At 45.5% G+C, this 13498-nt stretch overlaps 1 protein-coding gene across 1 annotated transcript in view; it reads right to left on the reverse strand.

Moving 5' to 3' along the window:
• Positions 1–2835: 2835 nt before the first annotated feature.
• LOC308422070 (uncharacterized protein) overlaps positions 2836–13498 on the reverse strand; it is a gene marked incomplete at its 5' end in the record, with an annotated part of 30640 nt that continues 19977 nt past the window's right edge. Inside the window, 5 exons of the mRNA XM_080918530.1 lie at positions 2836–4872; positions 6027–6186; positions 7063–7344; positions 9913–10263; positions 10768–10889. Of these exons, the coding sequence (XP_080774656.1) occupies positions 4191–4872; positions 6027–6186; positions 7063–7344; positions 9913–10263; positions 10768–10889 (1597 nt within the window). The 3' untranslated portion in view covers positions 2836–4190. The remainder of the gene's footprint in view (positions 4873–6026; positions 6187–7062; positions 7345–9912; positions 10264–10767; positions 10890–13498) is intronic.

Raw genomic sequence — 13498 nt, forward strand, 5'->3', positions numbered from 1 at the left:
ATGCCTCCAAGAGATCCAGCTGTAAGGCATTTTCTCAACTAGTGATCAAGGGTGAGGGCCCAGCCCATGGTAGGTGGTGCCATCCCTGGCCCAGCCCATTGTGGGTGGAGCCATCCCTGGCCCAGCCCATTGTGGGTGGTGCCATCCCTGGGCTGGTATACCTGGGTTCTATAAGAAAGCAGGCTGAGCAAGCCAGGGGAAGCAAGCCAGTAAGTGGTATCCCTCCATGGCCTCTGCATCAGCTTCCGCTTCCTGACCTGCTTGGGTTCCAGTCCTGACTTCCTCTGGTGATAAACAGCAATGTGGAAGTGTAAGCTGAATAAACCCTTTCCTCCCCAACTTGCTTCTTGGTCATGATGTTTGTGCAGGAATAGAAACCCTGACTAAGACAGATGCTAAATCTGAAGTTTTGCTGTTTAAAACGAGATTACAGTTAATAACAATGTGTCACATAGTTGACAATTGCTGGGAAATTTTAAAGGTTCTCACCACAAAACAAAAGCATGTGAAGTAACAGGTGTAGTTTGTAACTTCATTTAGCTTTCCCACAATATACATCAGAATATTTTGTACACTGTAAATATATATTAAAACTGACATCAATTTTAAACAAATTTAGGGGACAATGCCCCACACTGTGTGTCTAACAGGCCTTTTACACGACTGTGAGGCAATGAAGCCTGAGTACTGTTTGGGTTAAATAAAATACAGTATCTTTATCATTTTTAGAGAAACCCTCCCCCCAATATTAGGAAAAAGAAAAACTCATGGGTAAGGCTTTTGATAACCCTCTAGGAGAGTGATTCTTCCCTGAGCAATTAAAAATTAAATCAGAGATGATAGAATTTATTATTATTATTATTATTATTATTATTGGCAGAAACTTTTTTTGTCACCCTGGCTGTCCTGGAACCTGTCTGGGTTTTAAGGGGTCTTCATTACCCACAGAAATGCCACATACGTCCAGATTTGAGAGCATGGCTTTAGGGTTAAGCTTTAGTGACAGCCCAGATCTTTCTATTAAAGATGAGGAGGCAGCAACAACATTCATAGCAATGTTCAAGACTGTATGGAACGGGACTCTGGTCCAAATTATGCTTTAGTTTTGTTTTGAAGCAAGGTCTCATACAACACGGGCTGGATCTAAACCACATTCGTAGCTGAGAAGGATGTTGGTCTCTTAATCCTCCTGCCTCTGTCTTCCAAATACTGGAATTACAGGTGTGACTCCTCACACCCGTCTCTGGTTCTTTTTAAAGGCCACCATCATTGTAGCAATGATAAATAAATAAGATAACAATAAAGTGCCTTTGATGGAGAATAAACCTCCTCATCACTAAGGGTGTGACAGACTGAGTTTACAACTAGAACTCTGGGGATCAGTACACGGTGTTCCCTTGCTGTTCAGTATGCCCAAGGACCATTTTCCTTGAAGACAATAGGGAGAAGGAAAGGAGAGACAGAGTTGCTGAAATCTGAGACACCCCCCACCCCTTAAGGTAGGGCCTTAAAACCAACTATGTAGCTAAGGTGGGCTTTGAACTTGTGAAGCTCCTAGCTCCAACTCCTGAGTGCTGAGATTATAAGCATGCGTCACTGTGCCCAGTTCTGAGATCCCTTCTCTTTCTAACCTTGGAGCCCCGCCCCTTATGTTTTATGTGAAGTTTTACAGAATACATGTTAGGATACAATACACATCATGCATTAAAGGCAGTGGGGCAATTGTCTACCTTTCCCTGGCATTTAACATATTTAGCATGTGTATGTGTATATGTGTATGGGTGAGCATATTTTATGACAAACATGTGGATATCAGAGGACAATTCATTCCACCATGTGGGTCCCTGAGGTTGAACTCTGGTCATGAGGCTTGGCAAGTAAGTGTCTTTATCTGGTAAGTCATCTCACCAACCCTCCAAAGCATTTTTAAAAGGATGTTTCAACTACATTTCCTGTGGATTTCTACAGATAAAATGAAAAAAATGAACATATCTACTTGATTATTTACTGAGCTAGGGTGTTACCATATAGCCTAGGCCGACCTAGAACTGACAGCTTCAAATATGTGACAATTCTCTTGCCTGTCTTTTGAATTCTGGGGAATACAGGCATGTGTCACCACTCTCGAATTAATTCTCTCAGTTAAAAGATAAATGATGCTCTTTTCCCAGGAGCCTAGTGTGAGGCAAAGTTCATAGGGTGGCTAGTGTTTGAGTTAAAAAAGAGAGAAGGAAGACACTGGGTGCTGGGGACCTACGAGGTGATGGCAGAAAAAGCCAGCAGCGCTTTGAATGTGTCCTCCCAATTCTCATGTGTTGGGAGAATTAATTGTCAAAACTCACATGTGGGGCAGAAGCAGTGTGAGGGACGGGACGCAGGACTGGTGTGTGGCAGGTAAGGACTCGGCCGTGGAACTGCACCCTCTTGGTACATTTGGCAACGTGGTGGGATTGACTCACCAACCAAGTTACCTTAGTAGGGATAAAAATGAAGTTGCCTTTGAAACGAGGCTGAGAGCAGGGAACCATCAGCACTTTTTGAAGGTAATTTGATCCTCATGAGTAGCTGCCATCTCTGCCTGTTCCAGTAAATCTTCCAGGCCTAGGCCTGGGACATAGGCCAGCACTGTTGTAACCGCACATTCCCAAGCATCCTTCATTCCTGTTTCAGTTTAACCCAGTCCCTCTTATTGGGATAAAGAAAGAAAAGCAGAGGCTGCCTTCAGCAAACAGACACACATTTCTTTCTCTTTCTTTATTTGATAGCGTCCATTCTAGAAGCTGGAAAAATACAATGGGAGTGGAGGAGCTTGATACACACACAGGCCATGGACAAAACAAGTCCAACAGGAGGACACGGGGGACACACAAATGGAGACAAACTGTCCAGCTGTGTTGAGAATCATGGGGTAACTTTGGGGACTCTAAGGCAAAACAGAAGCAGGAGACCTGGGTAGGCTGCATTGGGCAACTGCACAGCGTGGGACAGGAAGGCAGTGAACTGGAAGGAATGTGCCGTGAGGTGTTAAACTTTGCAGTGAGGGCCGAAGGACAGGCAGCTCCTAATAAAACAGCAATACTCCTAAGCATGCTGAGTCGAAGCTAGCAGACATGGATATGACTGTTTCCAGCTCTTGGACGGCAGAGGCAGGAGGCTCAGGAATTCAAGGTCAGTCTAAGTTATATAGTAAACCTCTATCTCAAAACCACACACACACACACACACACACACACACACACACCTTATTTAGTGAAGTCAACAATGTGAGGTGGGATTGACCTTCAGGGAAGTCAAGAAAGAAGAGGACACAGGTAAGAGCAGGCCTAACACACGTAACCTGGAGGTTTTGTTTAAAAATTTCTCCTCTACTACAGCCCTGTCTGGTTCTCCAGCTCTTTCATCTCCACTCCCCTCTCTCTCGCTAGCTTGCTCACGGTGCTCTCCAACCAGCAGAGGTCAGTCTCCCTATCCCACAGAACATGACAGAAAACTCAAGATATGATGTTCAGACACATCCTGAAAGAGGACGAAAGACCATGAAAGCCAGCGGATAGGGGGTGGCTGAGCAGTCCTCTCTTCTGGGTTCTCATAATCATGATCTCACAGGAGCTAAAACTGGTCCTGTCACCAGCCTTGGTCCCTGTCACTAGCCTTGATAGGGGACGGGCTCATGGGGACCCCTCACAGCTGAACTTTGGCTGCTGATTGATTGTAGGAGAGGGGAAATCATTAGTCAGTCACTCCTGATCTCTTGAGATCTAAGGATAGCCCATTAAGCTCAGTAGGTCAGGTTTGGAGCAAGAAGGGGGCGTTGATGAGGGAATCGGGGGTGACAGAAATAATAGAGGAGAGTGAGAGTCATTAGAATGTGTTATATACATGTATGAAGCTGTCAGAAAATCTAATAAATGATTGTGCCAAGTCCTCCTGCATAGGCTCTGGCCAGAAGGAATATGAGCGCTAGAAATAGAAACAGTTTAGGATTCAGCTCACCACCTCCTCAGTGTTGGTACAGAAACCATCTAGGATGGCCCTTCTTCCTGCCTTATCAGGCAGCAAGAAAGCACCTTCCCAATGTGAATTAATCTCCATCCACCAGGAAGAAACAGGACTGCAGGAAGCTGGCAGCTGAAGCTTCCGGGCTCGGGGAGTAATCAAAGGAAGGCGAAATGGTGAAGTTGGAATATTTGTTAAGGTACCGCTTGGCTAGGTGAGACAGGCATCAGTTTAGAATTCAGAGTATCTCCATCTCCTGAAGCAGAGCCTTCCCCCAGTGGGGACAAGGGAATGTTGTCCTGGACATTAGCAATGACTGTGATTTTCTCAGGCCCATTGGTAGTCGGACAGATGGTCAGGGGCTTTTTACCACAGGACCACAGACAAAAGAAGGGACGGAGAGGGCCAGAGAAAGAGATGCTAGCGAAAGAATAGATAAGAGATCCGTCACTCATGTTGTAGAAAGAAATGTCTCCTGATTCATAGTCCAGAAAAACTCCAACTCGGCGAGGGGGTCCTGCTAAGCAGAGAGAGGTCCGGAGTGGGGTGAGGGCCCAGTAACCATTTCCGTACAACTCCACAGCCCAGAAGCCATTATCGGGAGTCATGGGGTCAAACCCTTTCTTCACCACATTCTCCCTACACACACCAAGGGCCCAGTCGGTTCTGTCTCCCACCTCCACCTCCCAATAATGTCTCCCGGAAGTAAAGGTCTCGCGGCCCAACACGCAGGGCCAGGAGTCAAATCTCTCTGGTCTGTCAGGCAGGATCTGACGTGAATCTTCCAATCGAACCGACTTTGAATCTTCATACAGGAAGAGATGGGGGTGGGCTGTGTCTGCATCCAGAGTCACATCAACTGGAGGCAAAGAGAGACTGCATCAGCCTGTAGGTATTGGGTATCAGGACTACTCGACCTATCCCTCCTTCCCAGAGAACGGGGTTGGAGGAGCTGTAACGAAGCTGTGGTAGGGATCCCTGTATGGAGTGGGGTAGCTATCAGGTCACCCACTAGCTGTTCCTCTCTCCAGCCCCATCTTTTACGGGCAGCTCCGGAATTGCTTAAGGACTGATTATCAAGTGGGGTATTGTCAAAGGAGCTTTTCTGCTAGCCATCATCGGATGCCTCACAGAAAGTGCAGAGACCCCGTTCGCTGTCACCTTCCCTGTTTCTATCACTAAGGAGGTCCTTGGAGTGTTCTTGCATCCATGCCTCAGAGATCTTTGGCTCCCAGGGGCTTCAGAGGCAGTGAGGAGCTAAGAACCACTGACCTTCGTGCAGTGTGGTCTTTTTGCATCCTGGAATGAGAGAGAGAGAGAGAGAGAGAGAGAGAGAGAGAGAGAGAGAGAGAGAGAGAGAGAGAGAGAGAGAGAGAGAGAGAGAGAGAGAGAGAGAGAGATCATCAGTGGTGGGCTAACAAGTAGAAGAGAGAAAACTCTTGTGACTCAAAAAGAAAAAGACCACTTACTGAGTTCTTCCAGGAGTCTCTCTGGAAAACAAACAAAATTGTGTCAATGTTTTTTCTTTTTATAATGGGAAAAAAGGAAGGAGGAAAACCAGAATGAGAAACACAGAAAGGGACACTGTTTAATCTGTGGTGCCCTGGTGACAGGAGCACTGCCCGAAAACATGGAACAGAAATGCTGCCAGCAAAACAAACTAAAGTATAAAAATAAATAAACCAAACAAAATCCCAGACTATTTCTAAGAAATCACCTGGAAGTTCCTCCTAGCTTAGGATTTAGGACTGGATCTTACTGATATGATTCTCCCTGGGAAACAGTTAGAAACAGAGAGCCTAACACTGGGCTGTGGAGGAACATCAGGTGTACAATAAAGTTCGAGCTGATTCTGACTCTGTCTGAGTCACATGCAGTTTTTCCATATTAGGCACTTGTGACTTTAGAAGGTTTATCATTCCTTCCAACCCCAGAATTTTAAAATCCAGCATCTTCCTGTTGGAAGTCATCCAAACGGGCCTGAATCCAACCTTCCCTGGAAAGCTGTGACACAAAGCTCTTGGGGACACTGTGACTTGCCTTTGGAGCCAAATTCCTTCTTCCGATCTCTGGATCTTTCCTTGTACAGCTTCCAAGTGAAAAATATGGACCCAATTGTGAGAAATCCTAAGGCTAGTACAACGGTAGCCACAGCTACTATCCAGGGAGTCAGCCTTGGCACGAGGGGAGCTAAAAGACAAAGCAAAAGAAAAACAAACAGACAGACAGAAAACCGAAAAGAACATTGGTTGGGAAACTGAATAATTCAGCTTCTCTCCTAATAAACAAAGGAGAACAGTGATGGGGGTGCTCTTGGTGGCATCCCACCTCCCACAGCAAGAATTGCTCCTTCATGCTAAACTTTTCAGAAAGATTTGACCCTGGGACAAAGCAAGCCCTGAAGAGCCTGTTTGGATAAGAATATGTGAAATGAAAATGTACAGAAACCCCCTTGTTAACCATCAGTGAGGTGACTGAAGCAAAGAAGGAAGAAGAAAGGTGAGTGCGTGCAAGATACAATGGGAGTTATTGGCCCATCAACAAGGAATGATTCCTGCTACACCAAAGGTAATAAACTGGAAATGATGAAAGTTCTTGGAGGAGCTTCGCAGTCTTTTGAGGCCTATATGGAGCTCCATTGTGGAACAAGGAAGGGAGGAGAGGTTCAGGGAGGGCACAGTCAAATCAGAAAAATAATTTCTCTCCCTGCTTATTGAAGGAGATGAGTCAAGTCAGGAAGGACCCCAGAGGCAAAGCCTCTCTATCACCTGTTTCTCTGGAATAAAGCTCTGGAATTTTTATGAGGTTGGCAAGGAGGTGGTGTGTATAGACCTAGGAGAAGAACCCAGGACCTTCTTCATGCAACACAAGCACTATCACAGAGATACAGCCCAGCCCTTAGTATCTCTATTCTAATTAAGTTGGTAGGGCTTCCTCAAGTCAGCAGGCAAGAGCTGTAGGGTAAAATGTAGACAATTGTACCATGATGTCCCTTCTGAGCAGGGAAGCAAGTCACATTTCCCTGAGTCTCTGTCATCTCAAGAACGCAGCACTAGTCCCACTGACCTGGTAAGGAGATTTCTGTTTCCCTGCCCTGGTCAAGGAAGACATTCTGGATGTAGCAGGACACATTCTTTATGGAGCTGTCTCTGATCATCATCGAAGCTGACACAGTGAACAGGCCTTCCTCATCATGATTCCTGGACTCTGATGTGGATGGTAGCATCTCTCTGTTGGCTGTTCTCCACTGCACCTGAGGCTCTGGGTACCATCCAGAGGAGGTGCACTCCAGCTCCATGTCTCCATTCTCTTGAACCTCCATACTGATGTGAGGATCTGAGCCCACAGCTATTAGAGAGAAACTGACCTTAATCTTTCAGTGGATGCTTTCCTGGGACCGTGATAATCTTTGTTTGAGAAAGACAACGAGGAGGCAAAAGCAGACTGGGGTGGGTAGGATTCCTCTAATCCTAATCCTTCTGTATGAAGACTGTATCAATAAAACAATGTCTTACATCTTATTAGAGATGGAGCCTTATTGGGTCACACCCTTCAACATAAGGAAAAGTCTGATGAGTAACCCTGGAGGTGCTTGTCCAGTCTTCAAGAACAGCAAGAACAATGGCTGAAAGGTGGCCTAGGAGCTCTGAAGTCAAGAAAGACCTCTGTGGCTAGAGAGCATAACATGACTCAGGGGACGAGATGACTATGGTTAGAATATTTTAGGATGGATGAAGAAGTATTCTCCTTCTTAGACAGATTATCATGTAGCTCAGGCTGGCCTCAAACAGCTGAAAATGTCCTTGAACTTCTGACCCTCCTGCCTCTTCTTCCTAAATACTGGTATTACAGACATGTGCCGCCACAAACCATTTTTATACAGTGCTGGAGGTCCCCCCCCCAGGGCTTCGTGCAAGCACTTTTCCAACGAAGTCACACCTCTACTCCCCAAAAGACCATATTCTTGAGAACAGAGTTGAAATTTTCTTTTGTTTTTTTTCCACCCCCCCAGGTTTGTAGTTAATAATTTAACTTCCCTTTACCTAGGATGCTGACTTAAGAATTTTTAAAAATGGTTTCAACCTCGTCTTTCCTCACAGAATTATGCCCCAACAAAAATCAACACAGGGGACACACCACACAACTGTAATCTTGGCACTCAGGATGTGGAGGGAGAAGAATCAGTTCAAGGCCAGCCTCTGCTATATAATGAGTTCAAGACCATATCTCCATAACAGCAGAGAATGTGATGGTCAGACCTTTAATCTGAACCCTGGAGAGGCTAAAGCAGTCTGTAGCTTTCTTTGAGTTCTAGGCCAGCCTGATCAGCAGGCTTCCAGCCAGCCAAAGCTACATAGTAACACCCTGATGCAAAAGCAGTCAAACCAACAAACAGCAACAGAAATTCAGCAGCAACAAAGTTAACAAAAGGCTACTTTTCTCCTCTATTGAGTCTAAATTTTTCTTTCCCTCCCTTTTCCTCTTTTCTTCCCTCTCTTTCCTTCTCCCCTCTCCCCTTTCACAGTTCTACAGGGTACAGAAACATTCTGGGCTATAGAGAAGTATCCTTAAACAATACCTCAATAACTCTTCTTCTTTCAAACTAGTGTATGAAAATGTAAACTCATTTTATGAAAATGGCCAATTTATAAAAGATAATAACCACATTTCTAAGTAGCCAAGGTCAACTTTGAACTTCTAATCTTCTTGCCTGTATATCCCAGTTGAAATATCATTCACAAACACACAACTGTGTGTGTGAATATATACATATATATTTATTTATATGTATGTATAATATAATTTTAAGATACCCTTTCCTAAAAATCACATGAGAGTTATATCTAGTACATTAAATATGGCAAAACATGGCAATGTATTTTTGAGCTAGGGACACAGCACATAAAAAACATGTGTGGCTTTCACCTGTAATCCTGTACCTAGGAGGAGGAGGCTAGAGAAGGTAGCACATATCAGCTCCCACATGGTCTAGCGGTTAGGATTCCTGGTTTTCACCCAGGCGGCCCGGGTTCGACTCCCGGTGTGGGAAGCTAGTTCTTTTAACCTGGGTTGCTCCGCATGAGAAAGGACTTTAAACAAAGCTGTGGAGTCTGAGACAGATTATAACACACTAATCTAAAATATAGAGATTATTCTGTAAGTATATGATGTTTTACCATGGATGAAGCATTTTTCCTCTTTGCAAATTCTTGCTGGGTTTAGCTTTCTGGTTTCACAGTAGGAAAAACGAAATGGGAGATTTGCTTGATTTGGATCACTAGCAAGAAGGGAGATTAGGGCTCAGTGTATTGTTTCCTTATTATCTCAGCGACGGAGGAGACACTATGCGTAATATGAGCGAAATCATTTTGGGGTGGATCAAGAACTTTAACAACGGACCACACTCTGTTAGGGTGTCAGTCCTTAGGCACTAAACCACGAAGCTGTTCAGAGCATCTGAGATGCTCACCACAGCCTTTACGTAAACGTGAAAACATACACAATGTAAACTGGCATGCAATTTTACCGGAACTCGTCCCGTAAATTATGTGTACCTTGTAACAGGATGTAATAGCGAGATACGGGGTGCACATCCATAACCTCAGCACTCACTGTGGAAGCAGAAGCAGGAGGACTTCCAGAACTACACGGCAAATATTGTCTCAAAAACTAAATTAAATTAAGAACGCTATATATTTCTCGGGGGGAATCATCCTGTTCTAGAGATGATTAGGATACGGTATCTGCGGGAACATCTCTCTCTCTGCGTCCTGCCCTTTAGCTGAGCTCCTTCCCACTCATCTCCCACTCTGCGCCGGCCCCGCTTCTTCACACTCAAAGTGATTTGGAGAAAGAACCCTATGGTTCCCAGTCTCCGCGCGGAGTGACGAGGCGACGCATCCCCTCTATACCCACCAGCCACTTGGAGATGCACAGCGGCCTCCTCGGAGTTGTCGTTGTCTTTGAAAAGGCACCGGTACTCCCCCTGGTCCGAGACCCTGACACCTCGGATCCGCAGAGTAGCGCGGCCGTCTAGGAGCCCGGCTGTCACCAGCGTCGCCCTCCTGCGGTACTCGGTCATCTGCTGGCCCTCCTGCTCCTGGCCAGCCCGGTACAGAAGTACTGCTGACGACTTCTTCTGTCGGAACCACAACAGCTCCATTTGCTCTGAGCTCGCGTTTGGGGAAAAGCGACAGGTCAGCTCGGCATCTGAGCCCACTAGGGCCAGCACGGGCTCCTGAGGTGCAGTCACACCGAAGGGAGCTGCTGTGGAAAAAACAAAACAAGGTCAGATGGGAAGATGGGATGAGACGGGGGAACTCTACAGATCAGTCTTATTTCTTGTAGAGTAAGGAACGTGGGCCGGCTACTATTCCATTTGTTCCAGACTGGATCTCATAAATCCCAAGGTGGCCTCCGGCTCACTATGTAGCTTTGGGTTCTTTGATCCCCTTGTCCCCAACTCTCAAGTGTTAGCATTACAGATGTGCAGTACCACCAGGCCCAGCGTTTCTTTGATTTAAAGGAAAAAACACTCAGGCGCTCCCTATGTAACTGGGTGTCCCGGCTATCTCCAGGTTGGCTTTGGCCTCAGAAAGCTCTGCCTTTGCCCACTTAGTGCAGGAGTTACAAATGTGCACTACCTACCCGGTGGATTTCCTTCGAATCCACTGGATTGTGGCGGAGGTCCCCGTCAGGAGCCAGACGGGACCACAGATATTTGTAGGGACTTCCCAACTATGCAACGAGAAGTCTAGAGCAGAGACTTACCCGAACCCAGCGTGGGCAGCTGTAGGACCATGAGCGTGAGCAGACAGGCCAAGAGGCAGGACTGGGTGGGAATTTCCATCTCTGAGCTTGCTGCGGCAATGGGGTCCCCCAAGAGCTTCAGGCTGGGAGAGAAATGGTCAGGGGGTAACTATGGGCTCTGTAAGCGCCCAGTTCTCCACCAGTTTCTTCCAACCCGGAGGGCTCTTTATTTCTCCTGCAAGATAAGTTCCGGTCCCTGTTACAAGAGCGCCTACCCTTCTGTAAATCTGGTCAGGCTGACACAAAATAGCAAATCAGTCCTCCAGCCTCCAGAACGGAATCTCCGCATTTACAACAACGACACATAAAATAAAATAAAATAAAATCGCTTCGAGTGGGATACTTTGTTATTCCTGTTTAGAAGTGACAATGGAAAAAAGGCTACGGAGGTAGAAATGGAGGGCTTGAAATGAAACGGAGGAGAGAGAAAGACGGGATGTGGTGTTTCACGCCTGTAAGCCCAGCCGCACTCAGGAGAGTGATCTCTGGGAGATACGTAGTGAGGTACGTCCAATCTTGCCGAAATCTAGGAGAGGGGAGAGGCAGAGCTGAAGAGCTTGAGGACCAGAAAGCCTAGTACAGAGAAGAGGCAAAGAGATGTGCAATTCTTTGGCTCGCTGAGCACAGTGAAGCACCTACCGGCTTTGACAGTCTCTCAGGAAAAAGGAGCCAGAGCCACAGTGACCAAGTGAAAAAGTCTGTTTGTCACCCCAGGGCTTCAGAAGGAAGAAGCCTGCCCCCAGACGGCCAAGTGTATTTTCTTGGGGTGGGAGGAGGGGCAGCTTTTCAAACATGTAGACTACAGATAGGTAGGTGGTCGGGTAGGTCAGGGTCATCTTCCTCAAGAGACCAATATATGCATTAAAGAGCTGAACTGAGAATAGGGAACGGGGACAAAAAGAAAGAAGGCTTGAATAACTTGAAACGAGACATGAGGCCATCAGCCAGAGAATTTACCTCTGTGGCTTTCAGTTCGTTGTAAGTTTAAGGCCAGCTTGCACTACATAGCAAGGTCCAGACTTGCAAGAGCTACTACATATAGAAAACAAAACAAAGGGAGCGGGGTCTTATTTTTTTTTTCTTTTTAAGAAAGACTAATAATGTTAATATGATACCTTATTTGAATTATGCTGACTTGGAAGAGTATTTGGCACAGAGTATATGAAACAAAGTAGGCCAAAGAGTAGGAGCCCAGAAATTAAATCAGTTTGTCCTTACATCTGTGAATAACTAAGGAGTGACCCAGCTCTCCATCTTTGATCTTTTCCACGGGGTACCTTCAGGAGTGTGGGCGTGGGAGATAGGATTCCCACTGGAGGCCCAACCTTCAAGATGGCGGAACTGCTCAGCTCACAGGGACCTTGAGCTTCGCCCTGCCCAAGTCAGTCATGAGATCGGCAATTCCTTATTTGGTTTTAAATTTCCATTTATTACAGAAAAAAATGGAAAAATAAAAAATTTAAAAATAAAATCACCATGAACTGATATATGTTGTTCTGGTATGTTTATATTTAGGTTTTTTTTCTGCACAACTCATAGCTTAGCTACTAAGTATATACTTGCCAAGACTGTGGAATTTTTAATTCTTTTTCTATTATAAAGAATGCGCTTGGCATTTGATAGAGGGTCCATCTAACATTCATGAAGCTCTGAGATTGATCTCAGCACTGCTTAAAATCAGACGTGGTAGCTCATACCGGTAATTCCAGGTAGAATCGGGAAGATCAGAAATTTAAAATCATTCTCAAATTTGGGAAGTTTGAAGCTAGTATGAGCTACTTCAAGCCCTATTAGAAGTTCCATATACCATCCTTCGATAGCTCAGTTGGTAGAGCGGAGGACTGTAGGAGTGTTGCCTTTGGAAATCCTTAGGTCGCTGGTTCGAATCCGGCTCGAAGGAGAGTTGTTTTGTCAGATCCATCTGCTGCTAGCAAACAGAAAATAGCGATAGATGGCCTTTTGTTTGTTTTAAGGGGTAGGATAAACTTCTTAAAAAATGCACAGTAAAACAGGCATGCTAGCGCGTGCATGCTCTTATTCCTAGGATTCGAGAGGCAGAAGTAAGAAGATCTCTGAGAGTTTGACGCCAGCCTGATTTACATATCAAGTTCCTGGACCTATGCAGTGAGTATCTGATGGGGGGTGGGGCGGGGGGGGGGAAGAAGAAAGAAAAGACAAAGAAGAAATGAGAGGTGGAAGAGGAGGAGGAGAGAGGAAGATGAAGATAGTAGAAAAAGATATGCGTTTTATGTGTAGCTCGTTGTTTATAAATTTGATAACTGCCCGATATGCTGTTTGATCCAATTCCATAAATAAAGCTATTGAATCAAAGGGCAGAAACATGTATGTTATCAGTGACCTTTCCTACAATACTAAAAGGGCCCTAGCATCCATCAGAGTGTCCTTCAGACCTTCCAGCAACAAGAGGTATTATCTTACATGCTTATATGAAAATGAGTGACGCTCTATCACCATCATCATCAACAGTAGTAGACACAGTAGTACCATAAAGCCTCTGTATCATAGCAAGGCTGGTCCATTGTCACGTATTAGCTAACCACCTGGTACAATCTAAACTGAGGCCGCCCAGGCCAGTTGCTGTCTACTTTGAGGTCTGTGGACTTTTTAGAAATTAAAGCCAATAATTGTGTTATATTTGGAGTCCGAGGAGAGGGCTCAGCAGTTAAGAGCA

This window comes from Micromys minutus (assembly GCF_963924665.1).
Source record: "Micromys minutus genome assembly, chromosome: 6".
Lineage (NCBI taxonomy): Eukaryota > Metazoa > Chordata > Mammalia > Rodentia > Muridae > Micromys > Micromys minutus.